General features: G+C 40.0%; 1 protein-coding gene across 1 annotated transcript in view; it reads right to left on the bottom strand.

Moving 5' to 3' along the window:
- Positions 1 to 17,326, bottom strand: part of LOC124622574 (juvenile hormone esterase-like) — a 130,547-nt gene that overhangs the window by 1,807 nt on the left and 111,414 nt on the right. Inside the window, exons 8-9 of the mRNA XM_047148323.1 lie at positions 12,948 to 13,071; positions 4,028 to 4,160 (exon numbers count right to left, since the gene is read on the bottom strand). Coding sequence (XP_047004279.1) covers positions 4,028 to 4,160; positions 12,948 to 13,071 — 257 coding nt within the window. The remainder of the gene's footprint in view (positions 1 to 4,027; positions 4,161 to 12,947; positions 13,072 to 17,326) is intronic.

Below are 17,326 nucleotides of genomic sequence, written 5' to 3'. Positions count from 1 at the left end.
ACTAAAATGTTGCTGTTTTATTGATAATGGTACTAAGGGAAGGGTGTATGTAACAGATTCTTCTCTATAAAACGAACTATTACTTTAATACCATTACTTTAGTTATTGTCTAATACAATTGAGTGATCAACATTTCATAATCGGTACCTAATAATGGCCTTTTTATAAAAAAAAATCAATAGATAACTGTATTGCCTTTTAATCATTCGACAATACGTTCAGACGACTACACCTAACTTTAATCACGCCAAAGCTATTTTCTTCTCTCAAATGCATTCTTTTAAAAATTCTGTATGAGGGATTTGTGTATCAAACACGTTTGCTTTGAACCGAATATTCCAAAAGAATTAATGTTTTTAACGTAATAGATAGGCATGGCCCCTGCTTTACACAGAATTTAATTTATCTGCATATCTACAATGAATTGTGATACAGGAAGGCTGGGATATGTTCACAAAAAGTAAGCAGTTTAGAACAGGAATTTCATAATCACACTTGTTCACTCATGTATGTAATGTAAGTAATTCTTCTGATGTCTTTGCTCAAACCTGAGCATCTGCTAAATGCCAAAAAATCCATTAACTCCCACAATTCAGAAATGAAAAAAATAATCCACCCGTGTTAGTAGTCATTCTATTCCGGAATTTTAGTTCTATCCAATGATAAGCAAAGAAATGACTATCTGTCTGGTCTGAGTGCCACATCGTTGGACACAGTGTTATGTATACAAAGAAACCACATTTGTTTCACTAGAAAAATTCTAAAAACCTCGCATATAATGTAGAAGCACTGAAACGGCAAGCATTTACTGATAAGTAGTGAAAGAGATATTGTGACTGCAGCCACCGATCTCATGGCACACCGTCAGAACAAAGCCCAACTTCTGAGTCTGGAAAATCTAAGAAAAATGTAGAATTCAGTTCTGCACTTCACACAGTTTTGCTTCGAATATTTACTTTGGACATTGGAAGCAATTTCACTTTTTTCGGAACAAGCCAAGATGGTGTTTGTGTGCGGTCAAGCAGATGGAAACGGTCAAGAGGCAGCATGGCTACACCAAACCAAGTACCCTCACAGACACCAGCCGCATCACACAGCATTTCTAACCCTTCTTGGGCATTTGTGTGACCATGGGTCCTTTCAGACAGACGAACTTGCAGCCAGGCGATGGACTGGGCTTAAGCCAGATTTGGAAGACCCGGTTCTGCCTCTCGACTGTTTCCATCTGCTTGGCCGTACATAAACACCATCTCGGCTTGTTCCCTGTATGAATACTGCTGTTCACTGTACGCTGCGTCGATCACACAACCTGCGACACACAAGGAACACACACCATGCGGTCAGAAGAACTTTCATTCGTCAGCGTCATCTACCCTGGCAACGATGCGTTTCCAGACACATTTTTATAGGATATTTTTTCCTCCATTTTCACTCACAAATCCGTGCCTATAGTTTCTCAGTATTATTAATATTCATCCAATATATCAATTACGGCAGTAAATGTAGGGAATAAGTGTGAACTCTGTTACAACGATTATACATAAACTACAAAAACATACAAATATAAAGTGTATAGAAAAAAGAATATTTCATACATTGGAAGTAATCAACAAAAACGTTACATGAAGTGAATGTACACACCATCACATTCAAATCTTAACAAGACAACTTATAGAAAATGTAATGCATTTACTAGTTATAACACAATGAATTTACAGTTTATAAAACAGCACCTTGAAGCCGTTGATGATGTTTGACCACAAAATGGATCAGTATGATCGAAATGTGATTTACAAGAGTCTAGTACAATAAATTAAGATACGGAATGTATGCTAGAATTTAAAAAATGAAAGGAATAGGTTAGAAAATTTATAACAATAAAAAAACACTGATTGAACTCAATATGGTATATGAAAAGTAGTCAAAACTATATGTCAAAGCGTAAACATGAAAGAAATATTCAACTATATAAATGCAATCAGTGTTACAAATAAAACTGGCAGACAAGTAAAGGATTTTATCATGGGTATATTGTGAACATGAATGGCTGTCACTAATGTTGCATACAAGAAGAAATTGAATACTGAAAGAGGAAAACATTTAAATCTCTAAGACTCACATATACAAGATTCACATCAGTAAACGCAAAGGTATTTCTCAATATGAAGAGTATCAAAGAAAAACGCATCAAATTAAAGCATAAGAAATACTCAATCACAGAATCATCATCAATTGCATATATAAGGCTTACAAATAAAGGAATAATTCTGTATAGAGCTTGAATACAAACAATCTTAACTAATCGTTCACATCAAAAACCAATTCATTACAGCCTAAATACCTACACATCTTCAGTGACATGAAGGGTGTCATCCAACATAGGTCTACTAGTCACATTAACGATTACAGAAATGATGTTTTTCGTCACTCGTAGCTAACACATTTGCCACATAGCACATCATTAATAAAAGATACATAGTTAAAGCAGCATCTGAGATGATTTGTGGACAAAAACATTCTCCAAATCGGCTTGCTTGCCCAGACTTCCCAACTTAAGCCAATGGAACACCTCTGTGAAGTGTTAGAACGCTACTTCGTGGCAATCCCAACGTTTAACGCCAGCACCTGCTCCTGTTTCGGCTATTGATGAACAATGGGCCGCCATTCGTCCACACATATTCACACACCTCCCCGAAAGTGTCGTCAGCAGAGTTTCACGCGTCACAAAGAGGAATGATGGACACACACCCATATTAATGTCCACTAACAGGTATCTGGATACTTCTCATCTCGTAAAGTATCTCTTGGGGTGGGGCGTCTGATACTGTTGATAGTGACTCTACATGTAAATATATACTCCGCAAGAAAATGTACATTGTATGAAAGAGGGTACTTTGTACAGTTTCTGTAGTATTCACTGATAAAAACTGCTGGAGGAAAAATGACTTTTTACATGCTTCTGCAGGCCCTCTGGCCACACATAATTTTCTCATGGCGAGATGTGAGATGGTAGCAGCAGATTTACCATACAGTCTTTCTAGGATGCCGGTTCTCTAAATTTACCCAACAGGGTTTAGCGACAGTAAAGTAGTCTTTCTTTCACATACTCCCAATTGAGTTTTCCAAAGATGTCTGCTACACTCTAGTATACGATATGGCGAACTATTTCCACCCTACCAGGGCGTCTCTACGTTTTGTCGATTTCTGTTATCATGACTACTTGATAAATACTCAAGTCGCTGGAGCCGTACTCTAGAATTGCTGTCTCTGACATCTTGTATGAGATTTCTTTTACAGATGTACTGCACTTTCCCCAAACAATGCTGACAAAACGGCGTCTTTCATTCGCCTTCCCTTCTAATTGATGATACGTGTTCGTCGCATTTCACATCGATTTTCAGTATTATTCCCAACCATTTATACGACGTGCTCCAGATATTCAGCACTGATGTTATCGCATGCTGCCTACTCTTCTTTCTGTTTGTTTGGGCTTTATCTTCCGTTTATCCCCATGAAAAGAGAGATGCCATTCATTACACCAATTGGAAATTTTATTCACGTCTTTCTGCACTTCGTTATGATCGACCAACGATGATAATTTTCTGTGGATAAAGCTTCCTTGGGACAGGGACAGCCGTCATTTGAATGCTGACGTTAGCCATACGAGTTAATAAAACTGCCTGTACTTATTTCAGCCACTCTCTGTAGAGTGTATCGTACGAATAAATAAGGTAAAGAAAGACAACTCAAAATTTAAATTACATAGAAGTTATTAAAGAAATCATGTGTCCACAGCTTGGACAGCATATCACCTATTATTTTACCTGATTATCTTACTGCTACAATAATATCTGACATTTAGTCTTCAGTGACTAAGCATTTGTGTTTTCTTTTTTTTTTCAAAAAAATTGCTGTTTGTGTTTGCTAACATCACAGTTACGACTAATTAGTACTCCTTTCAAGTAATAATTGATTCTGGAACCTGTTGACAGCCACAGTATGAAGAACTATTAATGACACGACGTACCTGTATTTGCCGAAATTGGTCCATAGTGTCGTCAAGAGATTGGCCACTCTCCCATCATCCGAATTAGGATCCGTATCTGGCTGAGGCGAGTTTCCCGGAAACAGATAGAGGAGTTCCCCTACATGCTTCATACCTGAAAAATGTTTGTACAACAAATATTGTTCGCAATGCCTTAAAGTAGCTGACAGTCAAGCAGACGTCTCGTCACCAGCACCACGTAGCTGTACATCTTTAGTACCCTAATGATCAAAACAACTTAATTAAGCCCAGCGTGAATACAAGTGTTAAATACTAATGATTAAAGTTGTGACAAAAAGTGCACCGTATTTGTTTTCTATGGTCTGTTGCCAACAGCTGCATATATTATGGTATGGTATTAAAACCAATAGTGAAATAAATGTTTTTCATTTGAATCAAGAAAACCTTTCCATTTCTATGACTGGAATAACAATAGGTTGTGGTATTAATTTGCTCGCAATAGCTGCTACATAGAGCTGACTAAAACTGGAAATAAATATCAAGAAACATCAAATATCAAATGGAGAATGTACCGTTATCGTAACCTGATATCAATGGTGGAGGCTTATCTTTGGTAAAACTCAGTATTGTTTAATGAGATTCTTAAAGACTTAGAATGCGAAATAATCTGGGTGAAGAGAAGCAAGGAAGGTGTATAAAAAATAGTAATCATTTCTGTCATCATCCACATGAAGTACCGAGGTGTGGAATGGTTCAGTGAAAACTTAGGTAATATACGTAGTATATAAAGTCTCCATTAAGGCCATAGTGGATATGAGGAAATCTAAATTTGAGAGTTGTTGCCTGGAAGACAGACCTATTTTGAAGTGGTTGTAGGAACAAAGACTCTCGGAACTAAACATCTTTTTCGAAAATGGTTCAAATGGCTCTGAGCACTATGGGACTTAACTTCTGAGGTCATCAGTCCCCTAGAACTTATAACTACTTAAACCTAACCAACCTAAGAACATCACACACATCCATGCCCGAGGCAGGATTCGAACCTGCGACCGTAGCGGTCGCGCGGCTCCAGACTGTAGCGCCTAGAACCGCTCGGCCACTCCGGCTGGCCATCTTTTTCGAAAATTACCGTCGACAGTCTGTCAGCCAGCCACTGCCACGGGACACATGTCGGCAAAATATCCGAATATGACGATTCAAAAAATTTAGTGATACGAATTAATGAAAAGTTGAGGAAGGTGGGAAGATATTTATTCGTCACAAAGTCAAGCACCTGAGCCACCAACAGCAAACATTTAGGTCTAGGGAGGAAAATGTGAGGAATGCGTGTCACAACTGTAAAATATTGTGACCTACACTGAAGAACCAGAGAAACTGGTACACCCGCAAATAACGTGTAAGGCCCCCGCCAGCGGGCAGACATGCCGCAACACAATGTGGCAAGGACTCAACTAATGTCTGGAGTAGCGCTGCAGGGAACACTGACACCACGAACGCTTCAGGGCTGTCCATAAATCCATAAGAGTACGGGAGGGGGGGGGGGGGGGGATGGAGATCTCTTCTGAAAAGCACGTTGCAAGGCATCCGAGACACGCTCAATAATGTTCAGTCTGGGGAGTCTGGTGGAAAGCGGAAGTGTTTAAGCTCAGAAGAGTGTTCCTGTACCCACTCCGTAGGAATTCTGCACGTGTGGGATGTCGAATTGTCCTGAAGGAATTGCCCAAGTCTGTCGGAATGCACATGAAACATGAGTGGATGCAGGTGAGTACACAGGATGCTTACGTACGTGTCACTTGTTAGAGTCGTATCTAGATGTATGAGCGGTCCCATAGCACTACAACTGCACACACCCCAAACCATAACAGAGCTTCCACCAGCTTGGGCAGTCCCTTGCTGATATGCAGAGTCCATTGTCTCCATCCCCATACACGTCCATCAGCTCCATACAGTTTGAAAAGAGACTCGTCCGATCAGGCAGCATGTTTCCAGTCATCAACAATCCAATCTCGCTGTTAACGGGCCGAGGAGAGGCGTAAAGCTTTGCGTCGTGCAGCCATCAAGGGTACACAAGTGGGCCTTTGGTTCCGAAAGTCCATATAGATGATGTTTTGTTGAATGGTTCGCACGCTGACACTTGCTGACAGCCCAGCGTTAAAATTTGCGGAAGGGTTGCACTTCTGTCACTTTGAACGATTCTCTTCAGTCGTCGTTGGTCCCGTTCTTGAAGGATCTTTTTACAGCCTCGGCGATGTCGGAGATTTGATGTTTTACCGGATTCCTGATATTCACGGTACACTCTTTGAAACTGTCGTACGGGAGAATCCCCACTTCATCGCTAACTCGGAAATACTGTGTCCCATCGCTCGTGCGCCGACTACAACAGAGCGTTTAAACTCACTCAAATCTTGATAGCCTGCCATTGTAGCAGCAGTAACCGATCTAACTACTGCGCCGGACACTTTTGCCTTATATAGGCGTTGCCGACCGCAGCTCAGTATTCTACCTTTTTACATATCTCTGTATTTGAATACGCATCCCTATACCAGTTTATTTGGTGCTTCAGTGTATATTCTATACACATTTGTGATGTTTGAGAGAGAGAAAATATCGTGGTTCAAGAACAATTTTAGAGAATTATCACTAAAGCGAAGACAGGTATGTAGCAGGTTAAAATGCTTGCTGACAAGAAAATGTTCAGTGAAGTCTCAGAACAGCTATACGAGATGCGCCCAATGTACACTGGCTGCCAAAATAGTGAAGCACCCAAAAGGGGACGAGGAGACGTAATGGCACTTCTAGGGTTGAGAGGGTATATGATGTTACTTCAGTAATTACAAAACTGAGTCAAATTTACATATAGCTTGGCAGTATGAGCCCCCTTAGCAGTGTGATGTTGCACAGTCTCTGGCCTGGATGTATGCCCTTATTCGGTTGGGAAAGGTAAGATAAAGTTTCCCGAGGTATCCGGCCTTTGATGTATATATTGACACTGAGAGTTGACTTTCGAGATGGTTTTACACATGTTCTATCTGGGATAGATGTGGGGAATTTGCTGGCCATAGGAGTACCTCAGTATCTCAAAGACAGTTTTTGCAGACACTTGTTATGTGTGGATAAGCATTTTCTGTTGAAAAATATCATCACAATGTTGTTCATGAGAGATAACACATGAGGACGCAGGGTATCCGTCACATACCGTTTTTCTATCACAGTCCCCTCAGTGTACCAGCCGCGGCTTGAAGTCACACGTGGTGGCTTCCCACACCTAGTCCCCAGGAGTGACACCGCTGTGCTTCTCCAAAACAGTGGAAGAATCAACACCTTTTCAGATCACTGCCGTACTCGCAGATGATGATCGTCTGGGCTAATGTAGGCTGAACACAATGCGACACAATTCATCAGTAGTCCGCACTTCCCATTTATGGCATAATATCTAATACAGCCGTTTGTGTTGTGATGTTAACGGCAACGTACACGGTAATTCGATAGTCCGGCTGCTGTTAGTCCCCAACCAATGGAGTGGGATGATACACAGTGTAACAGGGGGCCCATTATGTGTTCTTGAGTTTGGCCCTGAATACTGCGTTCCTCCCTTGTGATGGTCAGATTTGGTTGACCGGAAACCTGACGGTGCATATCCAGCCCTCATGTTCCCGAGCAGTTCAACATCGGGTCACTGATACATCCGAATGCCCCACAAGTCTGAATACGCGGAAATCGACCAGCCACAGCCGGAAAAATGGTAACTCACAATGAGGCTCCTTACAGACTCTGTCAGGTGCTGATAACGCTGTCTCGCACGTGTACGCGGCATCTTCGCGCTCTTCACCGTGATCGCTTAAAATCTGACGCTCCGCTCTTCACGTCCCTTACATTCCCTACCAGACCTGATAACAACAGTAAAAATGTAAATGCCGTGTGGCGAGGGCCTCCAGTCGGGTAGACCCGATCGCCTGGTGCAAGTCTTTCGAGGTGGCGCCACTTCAGTGGCTTGCGTGTCGATGGGGATGAAATGATGATGACAAGCACAACACAGTACCCAGTCGCTGAGCGGACAAAATCTCCCGCCCTGCCGAGAATGGAAAACGGGCCGTGAGGTATAACGTTCCGTCGTGCTGACCACTCAGCTACCAGGGGCGGGCATAACAACAGTAAACACGAGCAACACTACAGTCTGATCTACGAACGATGGCGGATCGCGCATGTCGAAGCACGGACGCGGATTGCGTTGTTGGCCATTCCAAGCGACAGTTACGGTACGCAGATGAGCGTGTTTTCCACTTGAAGAATGCGTATGTGCTGCAAAATATGTCTCGCCGCTTATGCAGAATTTATCACTTACAACCACAATCAGTGATGACAGTTCGTAACAAATGGAATCTAAATTCACTCAGCAGCTCCTTACGATCACGTTTAATGGTCGCATTAGGTACGGCGTTCTCAGCAAAACGCTCAGAACACTTCTGAACGTTCATTGGCTGCGGGATAATACGTCACGTAGCTGGGGAGAACAAGCCTAAACTCGACCGCCATTGTTCGTGACTTCGACTCTAGTGCATTCCTGTGACCGTTCTGTCTGTCACAGGTCACAGAGAATTGCAACTCTAATTATCTACACATCCGGCGACAGCGTGTACGTGTACGAAGTTGCTTTGGGATTCGACCATTTCTTCTAGGTGTTTCACTTCTTTTGTCAGGCAGTGTATTTGGAGAAATATCTCACCCACCGTGAAAATGATGAGTTCCCATACTCCGAGGAGCGTAGGTGTCGGCGCGGGAGACCCGCGCCGCAGTATTAGGAAGGTCCTAGCGGAGGAGGTTTGCCATTGCCTTCCTCCAACCGTAATGGGGATGAATCATGATGATGAAGAGGACGCAACAACACCCAGTCATCTCGAGACAGGGAAAATCCTTGATCCCGCCGGGAATCGAACCCGGGACCCCGTGCGTGGGAAGCGAGATCGCTACCGCAAGACCATGAGCTGCGGACCACCGTAGAAAAAGGCTAATAAATTTCGTTTCTGCGGGAAAAGTGTCAGCGGGATTAAAACTTATTAGAAGATTAGTCATGATACGAGTATCACTGAAACGGCACCGTCCGATGTGGCCGAGCTGTTCTAGGCGCTTCAGTCTTGAACCGCGCGATCGCTACGGTGTTTGTGATGTCCTTAGGTTAGTTAGGTTTAAGTAGTTCTAAGTTCTAGGGGACTGATGACCTCAGACGTTAAGTCCCATAGTGCTCAGAGCCATTTGAACCATTTTGTTACATCACAAAAACACAGTACATAATACACCTGTTTACATAAGCTGGACATACTCTAAACACTGAAGATTCTTCTTAAACGGCGCATAAGGCACAACTGCCTTCGCATTTGCGGAAGAGGAGTGCAATGTGGGTGGTGACTATGAGAATAAGATAGAATAGCGGTAACATTATAAGAAACAGGACGTGGAATACCAAAAGTCTGAACGTGGGTGTAGGGGAAGGAATGAAAGAAACGGTTACGGAAGAATATGGGCTAGGTAGTAAGAATGAGAGAGGAGAAATAGTAATTGATGTACTGCAATAAATTTGAGATAATAGTGGCACTCCGTTTAAGAATCACGGGAAGAGGAGACACGGGAGCATTCGAAATGGATTACATCATGGTCTGACAGAGATTCCGAAATCAAATATAGAGTGGTAAACCATACCAAGGAGCAGATACAGGCTCAGATTTCAAAGTCCTAATGATGAAGAGCAGACTGAAGTTCAAGATAATTGTAAGGAGAGTCAGTATGGAAGGAAGTGGTATACTGTGGTGCTGAGGAAGGATGGGATGTGTTTGAAGTTAGCTAATGATGTGGATACTGCGCTAAGCAATAGCAGAGTAGGCAATACAGTTGAAGAGGAATACACATCCCTAAAAAGAGCAATCACAGAGGTTGGAAAGACAAACAGAGGTACCAAGAAGGTAACTGCAAAGAAACTTTTGGTAACGCGAGAAATACCTCAATCGATCGACGAAAGAAGGAAGTATAAAATATTCAGGTAAAGACAGGAATACAGCAATACAAATAACAAATGAAATAAGTGCAAGGAAGCCAAGGCTAAATGGCTGCAGGACAGATGTGAAGAAATCAAAAAAGAAGTGATCGTCGGAAGGACTGACCCAGTGTGTAGAAACGTCAAAACAACCATCGCTAGGATTAAAAGTAAGAATTCCTCTCTTAAACGCAGAGGAGAGAGTGGACAGGTGGAAAGAGTAGATTTAAGGCGTCTACGGGGGTTGAGGACGTGTCTGATGATGTGATAGAAGGAGGAATTAGAGTCGATATGGAAAAGACAGGGGTCCAGTTTTAGAATCAGGATCCAAAAGAGCTTTGGAAACTTTAGAACAAATAACGCAGAAGGGGTGGATAATTCCTGTGAGTCAAATCGCTTTGACCAGACCAGCGAACGGATGCACCTAACATTGAAATCTGGCGGGATTTCAGGGCTCTGATAGGGAAGTTTCCCGGGTTCTGATAATCAGAACGCCAGACCGCGCAGTTTGCGAATTTTCGCGGTGGCATCAGAATATTAGAGCTGCCGCAGCGCCCCGCTTTCTGGCCCACAGCACACCGTTTTCTGCTGCCGCCTGAATCAAGGTGAAAGGGTAAAGTATTGCTGCAACGGCGTAGGGTTTTTAAATGGTATTCACTGCTCTGATACTCTCAGCTCAAACATTGTTAGTGGTACAGCTGATCGTAATTGATTCCATTGGAATAGAGGTGGGCCTCACAGTGGATGGAAGTAAACAAAGTCAGATTTCGTTGTAAAAGAGATTAATTCAGAGGAGAATTTGTGTACAAATGTTGATGGTATTGGGACAGCAACCAGCCACAAATTTACTTTCAGTTACTTTATTCAGAGGGTACTGTTACCGGTTTCGAATCGTTATGATTCATCTTTAGACTGTTTATATGCTTTCCTTATAATATGTGGTGCGTTTTTTACAGATTAATTGTCCTAAAATATAAATAATACATAATTATAAGCACGCCACGCACAGATGGTTGCTTTACAGATTTTCATTGGATGTGACTTACGTAAAATGTCGGTTTGGAGTGTTTGTTTTCGTAACATTCGTCCAACAGATGTGAATACACTCCCATTGCATTCTTATTGTTGCACGCGTAAATTTCTCTCACTGAACACTTTAGATTTGTCACTGAAAAGATTTCTACCACGCACCACATGTTTTGATACATACAAACAGCTTACAAACATATGAGTATCAAAGATGCTATTATATATCGTAACATTTGAAGATGTCCTATTTTTGGAAAAAGATCATATATTCGCTTATGGAAATGAAACGCTTTTTACACTAGCATAGAGAGACATTAACTTTTTGAGTTTTTTGAGTGGATACTGTTACATTAATTATAAACTTGTTCCATTTTTTTAGAACTGTATAGTTAAAACAGTACATTATTTAATTACATTTAGTGTCATGAGAATTATAGTAACATATAAATTTGCTACGTGATGTGCAGATAGACATAGCAATATTATTTGCTTTGGGGGTTGGAAAATAATTTTGGAAATTTTTCAGGAAAGGGATGTTAGCTAACTCTGTTTGTTCATTAAGGATATAGTCTGGGGTGCTGTTTTTTTGTGTGTGTATTTCTATTTCTTCTGATATATTCATAGTTGCTCCACTTTCTGCTAGATGTAAAATGTTTTAAATTGTTCTCAATGTTTCTCACTGAATGGTTTTCTTCAGCAATATCGGCTGCAAATGCAGATTTGTTCAACTTTCCAAGCTTTGTGCAGCTTCCACGCCAATGTGTGCTTTGCCTACCAAACACCATTTCTTATCTGATTTGTGTTTGTCGTTTTCGAGTAAGATTTATCAGCTAGTTGTAGCTACTGAAGATTTAATAAACTTGTCATTATTATGTAAACTTAAATAAGCCACTGTCCTCGTTCATACTCCTTCTACTATTCATTGTTTTTAACTTTATTGCGTTGGTACATGAGTAGCTTCACTCAGACGTATATTTATGATTAAAGCGAGAGACAGCCTGCTGCATTATCCGCAAAACCCAAAGATCCGGGTCCGGATCCCAGGTAGATTTCGACTTTTATTTTTTTGCAACTTTTCGTTTTTTGCTTTTAATTATTTTGAGAAAATTCACCCGTCTCACTGGGTGTAACGATGATAGCATTATAACTGATAAAATTTATTTCACTTTGGGAACAATTATTTTTTTTAAGTTTTCGTCGGAGAGGTGTAAAGAAAGCATCTCTTTACGGAATGTCCTGGACCTCAGTGGTTGCTACAGATAGATACGCGATTTGCGCCTGTTAATCTTCAGTGAACAGCACAGTGCATATTTGGTTTACTGTAGTAGATGTACTAATTGTTCTCACTGTCCTTCGTACATGTATTTCTGCGCCATGTCGTTCCGTTTTCTGTTGTTATCAGTGAGAGAAAGACAGAAGAAGCACTTCCCTTTGAAGCACTGTTCTTTCATTTCGCTACGTACACAAGTGAATCAGACGCATATAATTTTTAACAATAAATAGAGCCTGCTTATGTGCCTTAAACTTATTGGTTGTCGCAAATACAGATTCAATATCTGCTGTCTTCCACTGCTGATGATTCCAAGGAACTGAACGGAAAAATAACTGCTGTGAAATATATCGAATTACAATAACTGTACTATGAATTTTCCATGTAGCAATATTAACCAATAAACGAACATAGAAAACAATATTACTCAGAAATTGGATTAATGTCAAATTTGGTGAAACTAAGAGTGCATACAGTAATATGTATTATTAAATGGAGGTTGAGCATTGTGATATTTTAAATAATAGGAGTTATTAATAGTATATTTAATGTTACCATAAAGCTAGTCTAGAAAACGTATGTGTGTGCAAATGCAATTCCTGGCGGTGAACGCTTACCGTATTCCGTGTTGCCGGTTCCGTTGTAGTCGAAATAGTAGTAGTGAACGGGTAGACTGCTGGTGTTCACTACGGCTCTAGCGAAGGTGTCCCCTGGATACATGAAGTACAAGTCGGAAAACAGCTGCAAATAAACAGTTACTTCGTAAAATTCCAGCGAAATGGCTGCAGGATAAATATGACAGAATCGAAAAAGTAATGCCCGTCGAAAGGACTGATTCAACATACAGAAATCTCAAAACGTCCGTCGGTGAAACGAAAAACAAACGTTGCAACATTAAGAGAGATCGGATAGGTGGAAAGAGTAGAATGAAGGCCTATGTGAGGGGGAGGAAGTACCTGATGACGTTATAGAATAAATTGGAGTCATTAAGTAAGAGATAGGGGATCCAGTATTAGAGTTTGACCTGTTGCTTCAGTTAGAAACTGATGAGCCTCAAGCAGAGGTAGGTGTAGACAGGACACAACAAACTTTCAATAGGAAATTGAAAAAGAATGTAGGAAAGTCATTGAAAAGGAAGAAAGTTTTGTTGTTAGGCAGTTCTCATGCCGGAGGTGTAGGCCAACTTCTGCAGGAGGAATTAGGACCAGAATACCAGGTCACAAATTTTTTCAAACCAAGTGCTAGTCTGGATCAGGTGACAGAGGATTTAGGTTCACTCTGTAAAGGATTTACCAGGGAAGACACCGTGTTTATTGCGGGAGGGCCAGGGAACAGCATCGACAGAGATCCTGGGTACAGTATAGAGTGTGACCTGGTAAAGATTGTGTCGGCATCCAGACACACCAATGTTGAATTTGTATCTGTCCTGAGACGCCATGACCGGCCTCATTTGAACTCTTCTGTTGGGAGAGTTAATTTGGAGTTGGAACGGCTGCTTGGGTAGGGTGCGGGGGCTCATATTGGTGTGGTTCCTGTTGATTATCTCAGTAGGTGGGACTATACCAGGCACGGCCTACATCTCAACAGGAAAGGGAAGGGGAAACTGGCTGGGGTAATAGCAGGAAATTTAAGGGGGGGGGGGGAGGCACTGCCATGAATGGTAAAATACCAGTGGTTACAGGTGTTGGAGCAGCACCTTTTTTAGGATAGGTAAGACAGAAAGATGTCAAGTTCTACGAGAGGTCAGGATTGAAACAAATCTTCAGTTTAGGAAAGAAATTAAACAGCACAATTCTAGCACACTGGATCACCAATCACAGCTATCAATTATAAATTTTCACCAATCACCAGAAATTTTATCTCCACCAAGTTGTATCTCAGTCCTAGGTAATTGCATTGATGAATTAAAGTCACCCAACCCAGTTGACATAATCTGCCTCTCTGAACACTGTGTGACCACTGGTATAGGAACTAGGCCTAAGCACAATGAGAAACTCAGACAGGAGAGTACTGCAAATGTTAGAATAAGGAAAGGTTCTCATAAAAGTATAATTAAAAATAATGTAAGTATATTTCATCAAAATATTGGGAGTTTAAAGAATAAAGTAGATGAGCTTCTGGTTTGATTAGAAGATTTAGAAGCTGAGAATGAAATAGATATACTATGCCTGTCTGAGCATCACATTGTTACTGATATGGATAAGGTAAATGTAAGTGGATATAAGCTCTCTGCACATGTAATGAGAGGAAATATGGAGAAAGGAGGAGTTGCCATATATGTCAAAAGTTATCATTGTGCAAAAGGTATAGAAACAAAAAAGTTTTGTGTAGAGAAACATATAGAAGCATGTGCTTGTGAGCTTAAATTAAATAAAGGCACGTTTATAATTGTAACTGTATATAGGTCCCCATCAGGAAATTTTCATCTATTTCTGAAAAATTTGGACTCCTTGTTGTGCTATCTGTCAGACAGGGGGAAGCAAATTATTATTTGTGGGGACTTCAATGCAGATTCTCTGAAAGAGGGTAATAGGAAAAATGACCTTGAAGTATTACTCGGTTCTTTCAATTTGACACCCGTTATTGATTATCCTACTCGGGTGGTAAAGGATAGCAGCTCACTGATAGATAACTTCTTTATAGACCAAGATAAGTTTAACCAGATAAATGCTCAGCCTGTTGAGAATGGTCTTTCTGATCATGGAGCACAGCTAGTTACAATATATGACATAGCTTCATTCAGCAATACTAAACAGTCCTCCAAAGTAGTACATTCAGTCAACAATTTAACAATTGCAAATTTCAAGGAAAGCCTATAGCAGTTAGACTGGGATGAGGTGTACTGTGAACCTGATGCCAATTTAAAATATAATTTATTTCATGACATTTTTGTAAATGCATTTGAAAACTGCTTCCCCAAGAAAATAGTTAAATATACTCGTAAGAAACCTTGTAACAAACCATGGCTTACTAAGGGTATAAAAATATCTTGTAACCGGAAAAGGGAAATGTATCTGACAGCAAGAAAGAGTAGTGACCCAGAAACTATCAAAAATTATAAAAACTACTGTGTTATATTAAGAAAAGTTATTAAAATATCCAGGAGTATGTGTATCATGTCTGAAATCAGCAACTCTGATAATAAAATTAAAACAATTTGGAATATTGTTAAAAGAGAAACAGGTCAACCAAGAGCAGAGGAAGACATCATTACCATCAAATTGAATGAAAACTTTACGAACAAAAAGTCAGAAGTTGAAAATATTTTTAATAATCATTTTCTAAATGTTGTGGATATAGTAGGATCCAGGTGTTCATTAGAAGATGCTAGGCTGTTAATGGAAGAGGCCATACCTATGCAATTTGATACAATTGAAATCTCACCAACTTCTCCCTCTGAAATTACGAAAATAATAAACTTGCTAAGAAGCAAAAACTCACATGGCATTGATGGCATTTCCAGCAAAATACTAAAAGCTTGTTCTCAACAGATAAGTAAGATTCTCAGCCACCTGTGTAATAGCTCTCTGGAACAGGGCATTTTCCCTGATAGACTGAAATATGCTATTGTTATACCTTTGCATAAAAAGGGGGATAGATCTGATGTCAACAATTACCGTCCAATCTCCCTTCTAACAGCTTTATCCAAAATTTTTGAGAAAGTAATGTATTCAAGAGTAGCTTCACATTTCTGTAAAAATGAAGTACTAACAAAATGTCAGTTTGGTTTCCAGAAAGGTTTTTCAACAGATAATGCCATATATGCTTTCACCAGTCAAATTTTGAATGATCTGAATAACCGAACACCACCCATTGGGATTTTTTGTGATCTCTCAAAGGCTTTTGATTGTGTAAATCATGAAATTCTGCTAGACAAGCTCGAGTATTGTGGCATGAGTGGGACAGTGCACAAATGGTTTAATTCGTACCTAACTGGAAGAGTGCAGAAAGTTGAAATAAGTAGTTCTCGTAACATGCAAAGATCAGCACATTCCTCAAACTGGGGAACTATCAAGAATGGGGTTCCACAAGGGTCAGTCTTGGGTCCTTTGTTGTTCTTATTATATATTAATGACTTGCCATTCTATATTCATGAAGAGGCAAAGTTAGTTCTCTTTGCTGATGATACAAGTATAGTAATCACACTGGACAAACAAGAATTAAGTGATGAAATTGTCAATACTGTCTTTCAGAAAATTACGAAGTGGTTCCTTGTAAATGTACTCTCACTGAAGTTTGATAAGACACAGTACATACAGTTCCATACAGTGAATGGTATGACGCCATTAATAAATATAGACCTTAATCAGAAGCATATAGCTCAGGTAGAATATTCCAAATTTTTAGGTTTGTCCATTGATGAGAGATTAAATTGGAAGAAACACATTGATGATCTGCTGAAACGTTTGAGTTCAGCTACTTATGCAATAAGGGTCATTGCAAATTTTGGTGATAAACATCTTAGTAAATTAGCTTACTACGCCTATTTTCACTCATTGCTTTCATATGGCATCATTTTTTGGGGTAATTCATCACTGAGGAATAAAGTATTTATTGCACAAAAGCGTGTAATCAGAATAATAGCTGGAGTCCACTCAAGATCATCCTGCAGACATTTATTTAAGGATCTAGGGATATTCACAGTAGCTTCTCAGTATATATACTCTCTTATGAAATTTGTTATTAACAACCAAACCCAATTCAAAAGTAATAGCAGTGTGCATAACTACAATACTAGGAGAAAGGATGATCTTCACTATTCAAGATTAAATCTAACTTTGGCACAGAAAGGGGTGAATTATATTGGCACTAAAGTCTTTGGTCACTTACCAAATAGTATCAAAAGTCTGACAGATAACCAACAAGTATTTAAGAAGAAATTAAAAGAATTTCTGAATGACAACTCCTTCTACTCCATAGAGGAATTTTTAGATATAAATTAAGAAAAAAAAGAAAAAAATATTAAAAAAATAAAAAAATAAAAATAAAAATTAAA

Source organism: Schistocerca americana, chromosome 7, assembly GCF_021461395.2.
Source record: "Schistocerca americana isolate TAMUIC-IGC-003095 chromosome 7, iqSchAmer2.1, whole genome shotgun sequence".
Classification (NCBI taxonomy): Eukaryota; Metazoa; Arthropoda; class Insecta; order Orthoptera; family Acrididae; genus Schistocerca; species Schistocerca americana.
This window is presented reverse-complemented; position numbering and strand designations above follow the sequence as displayed.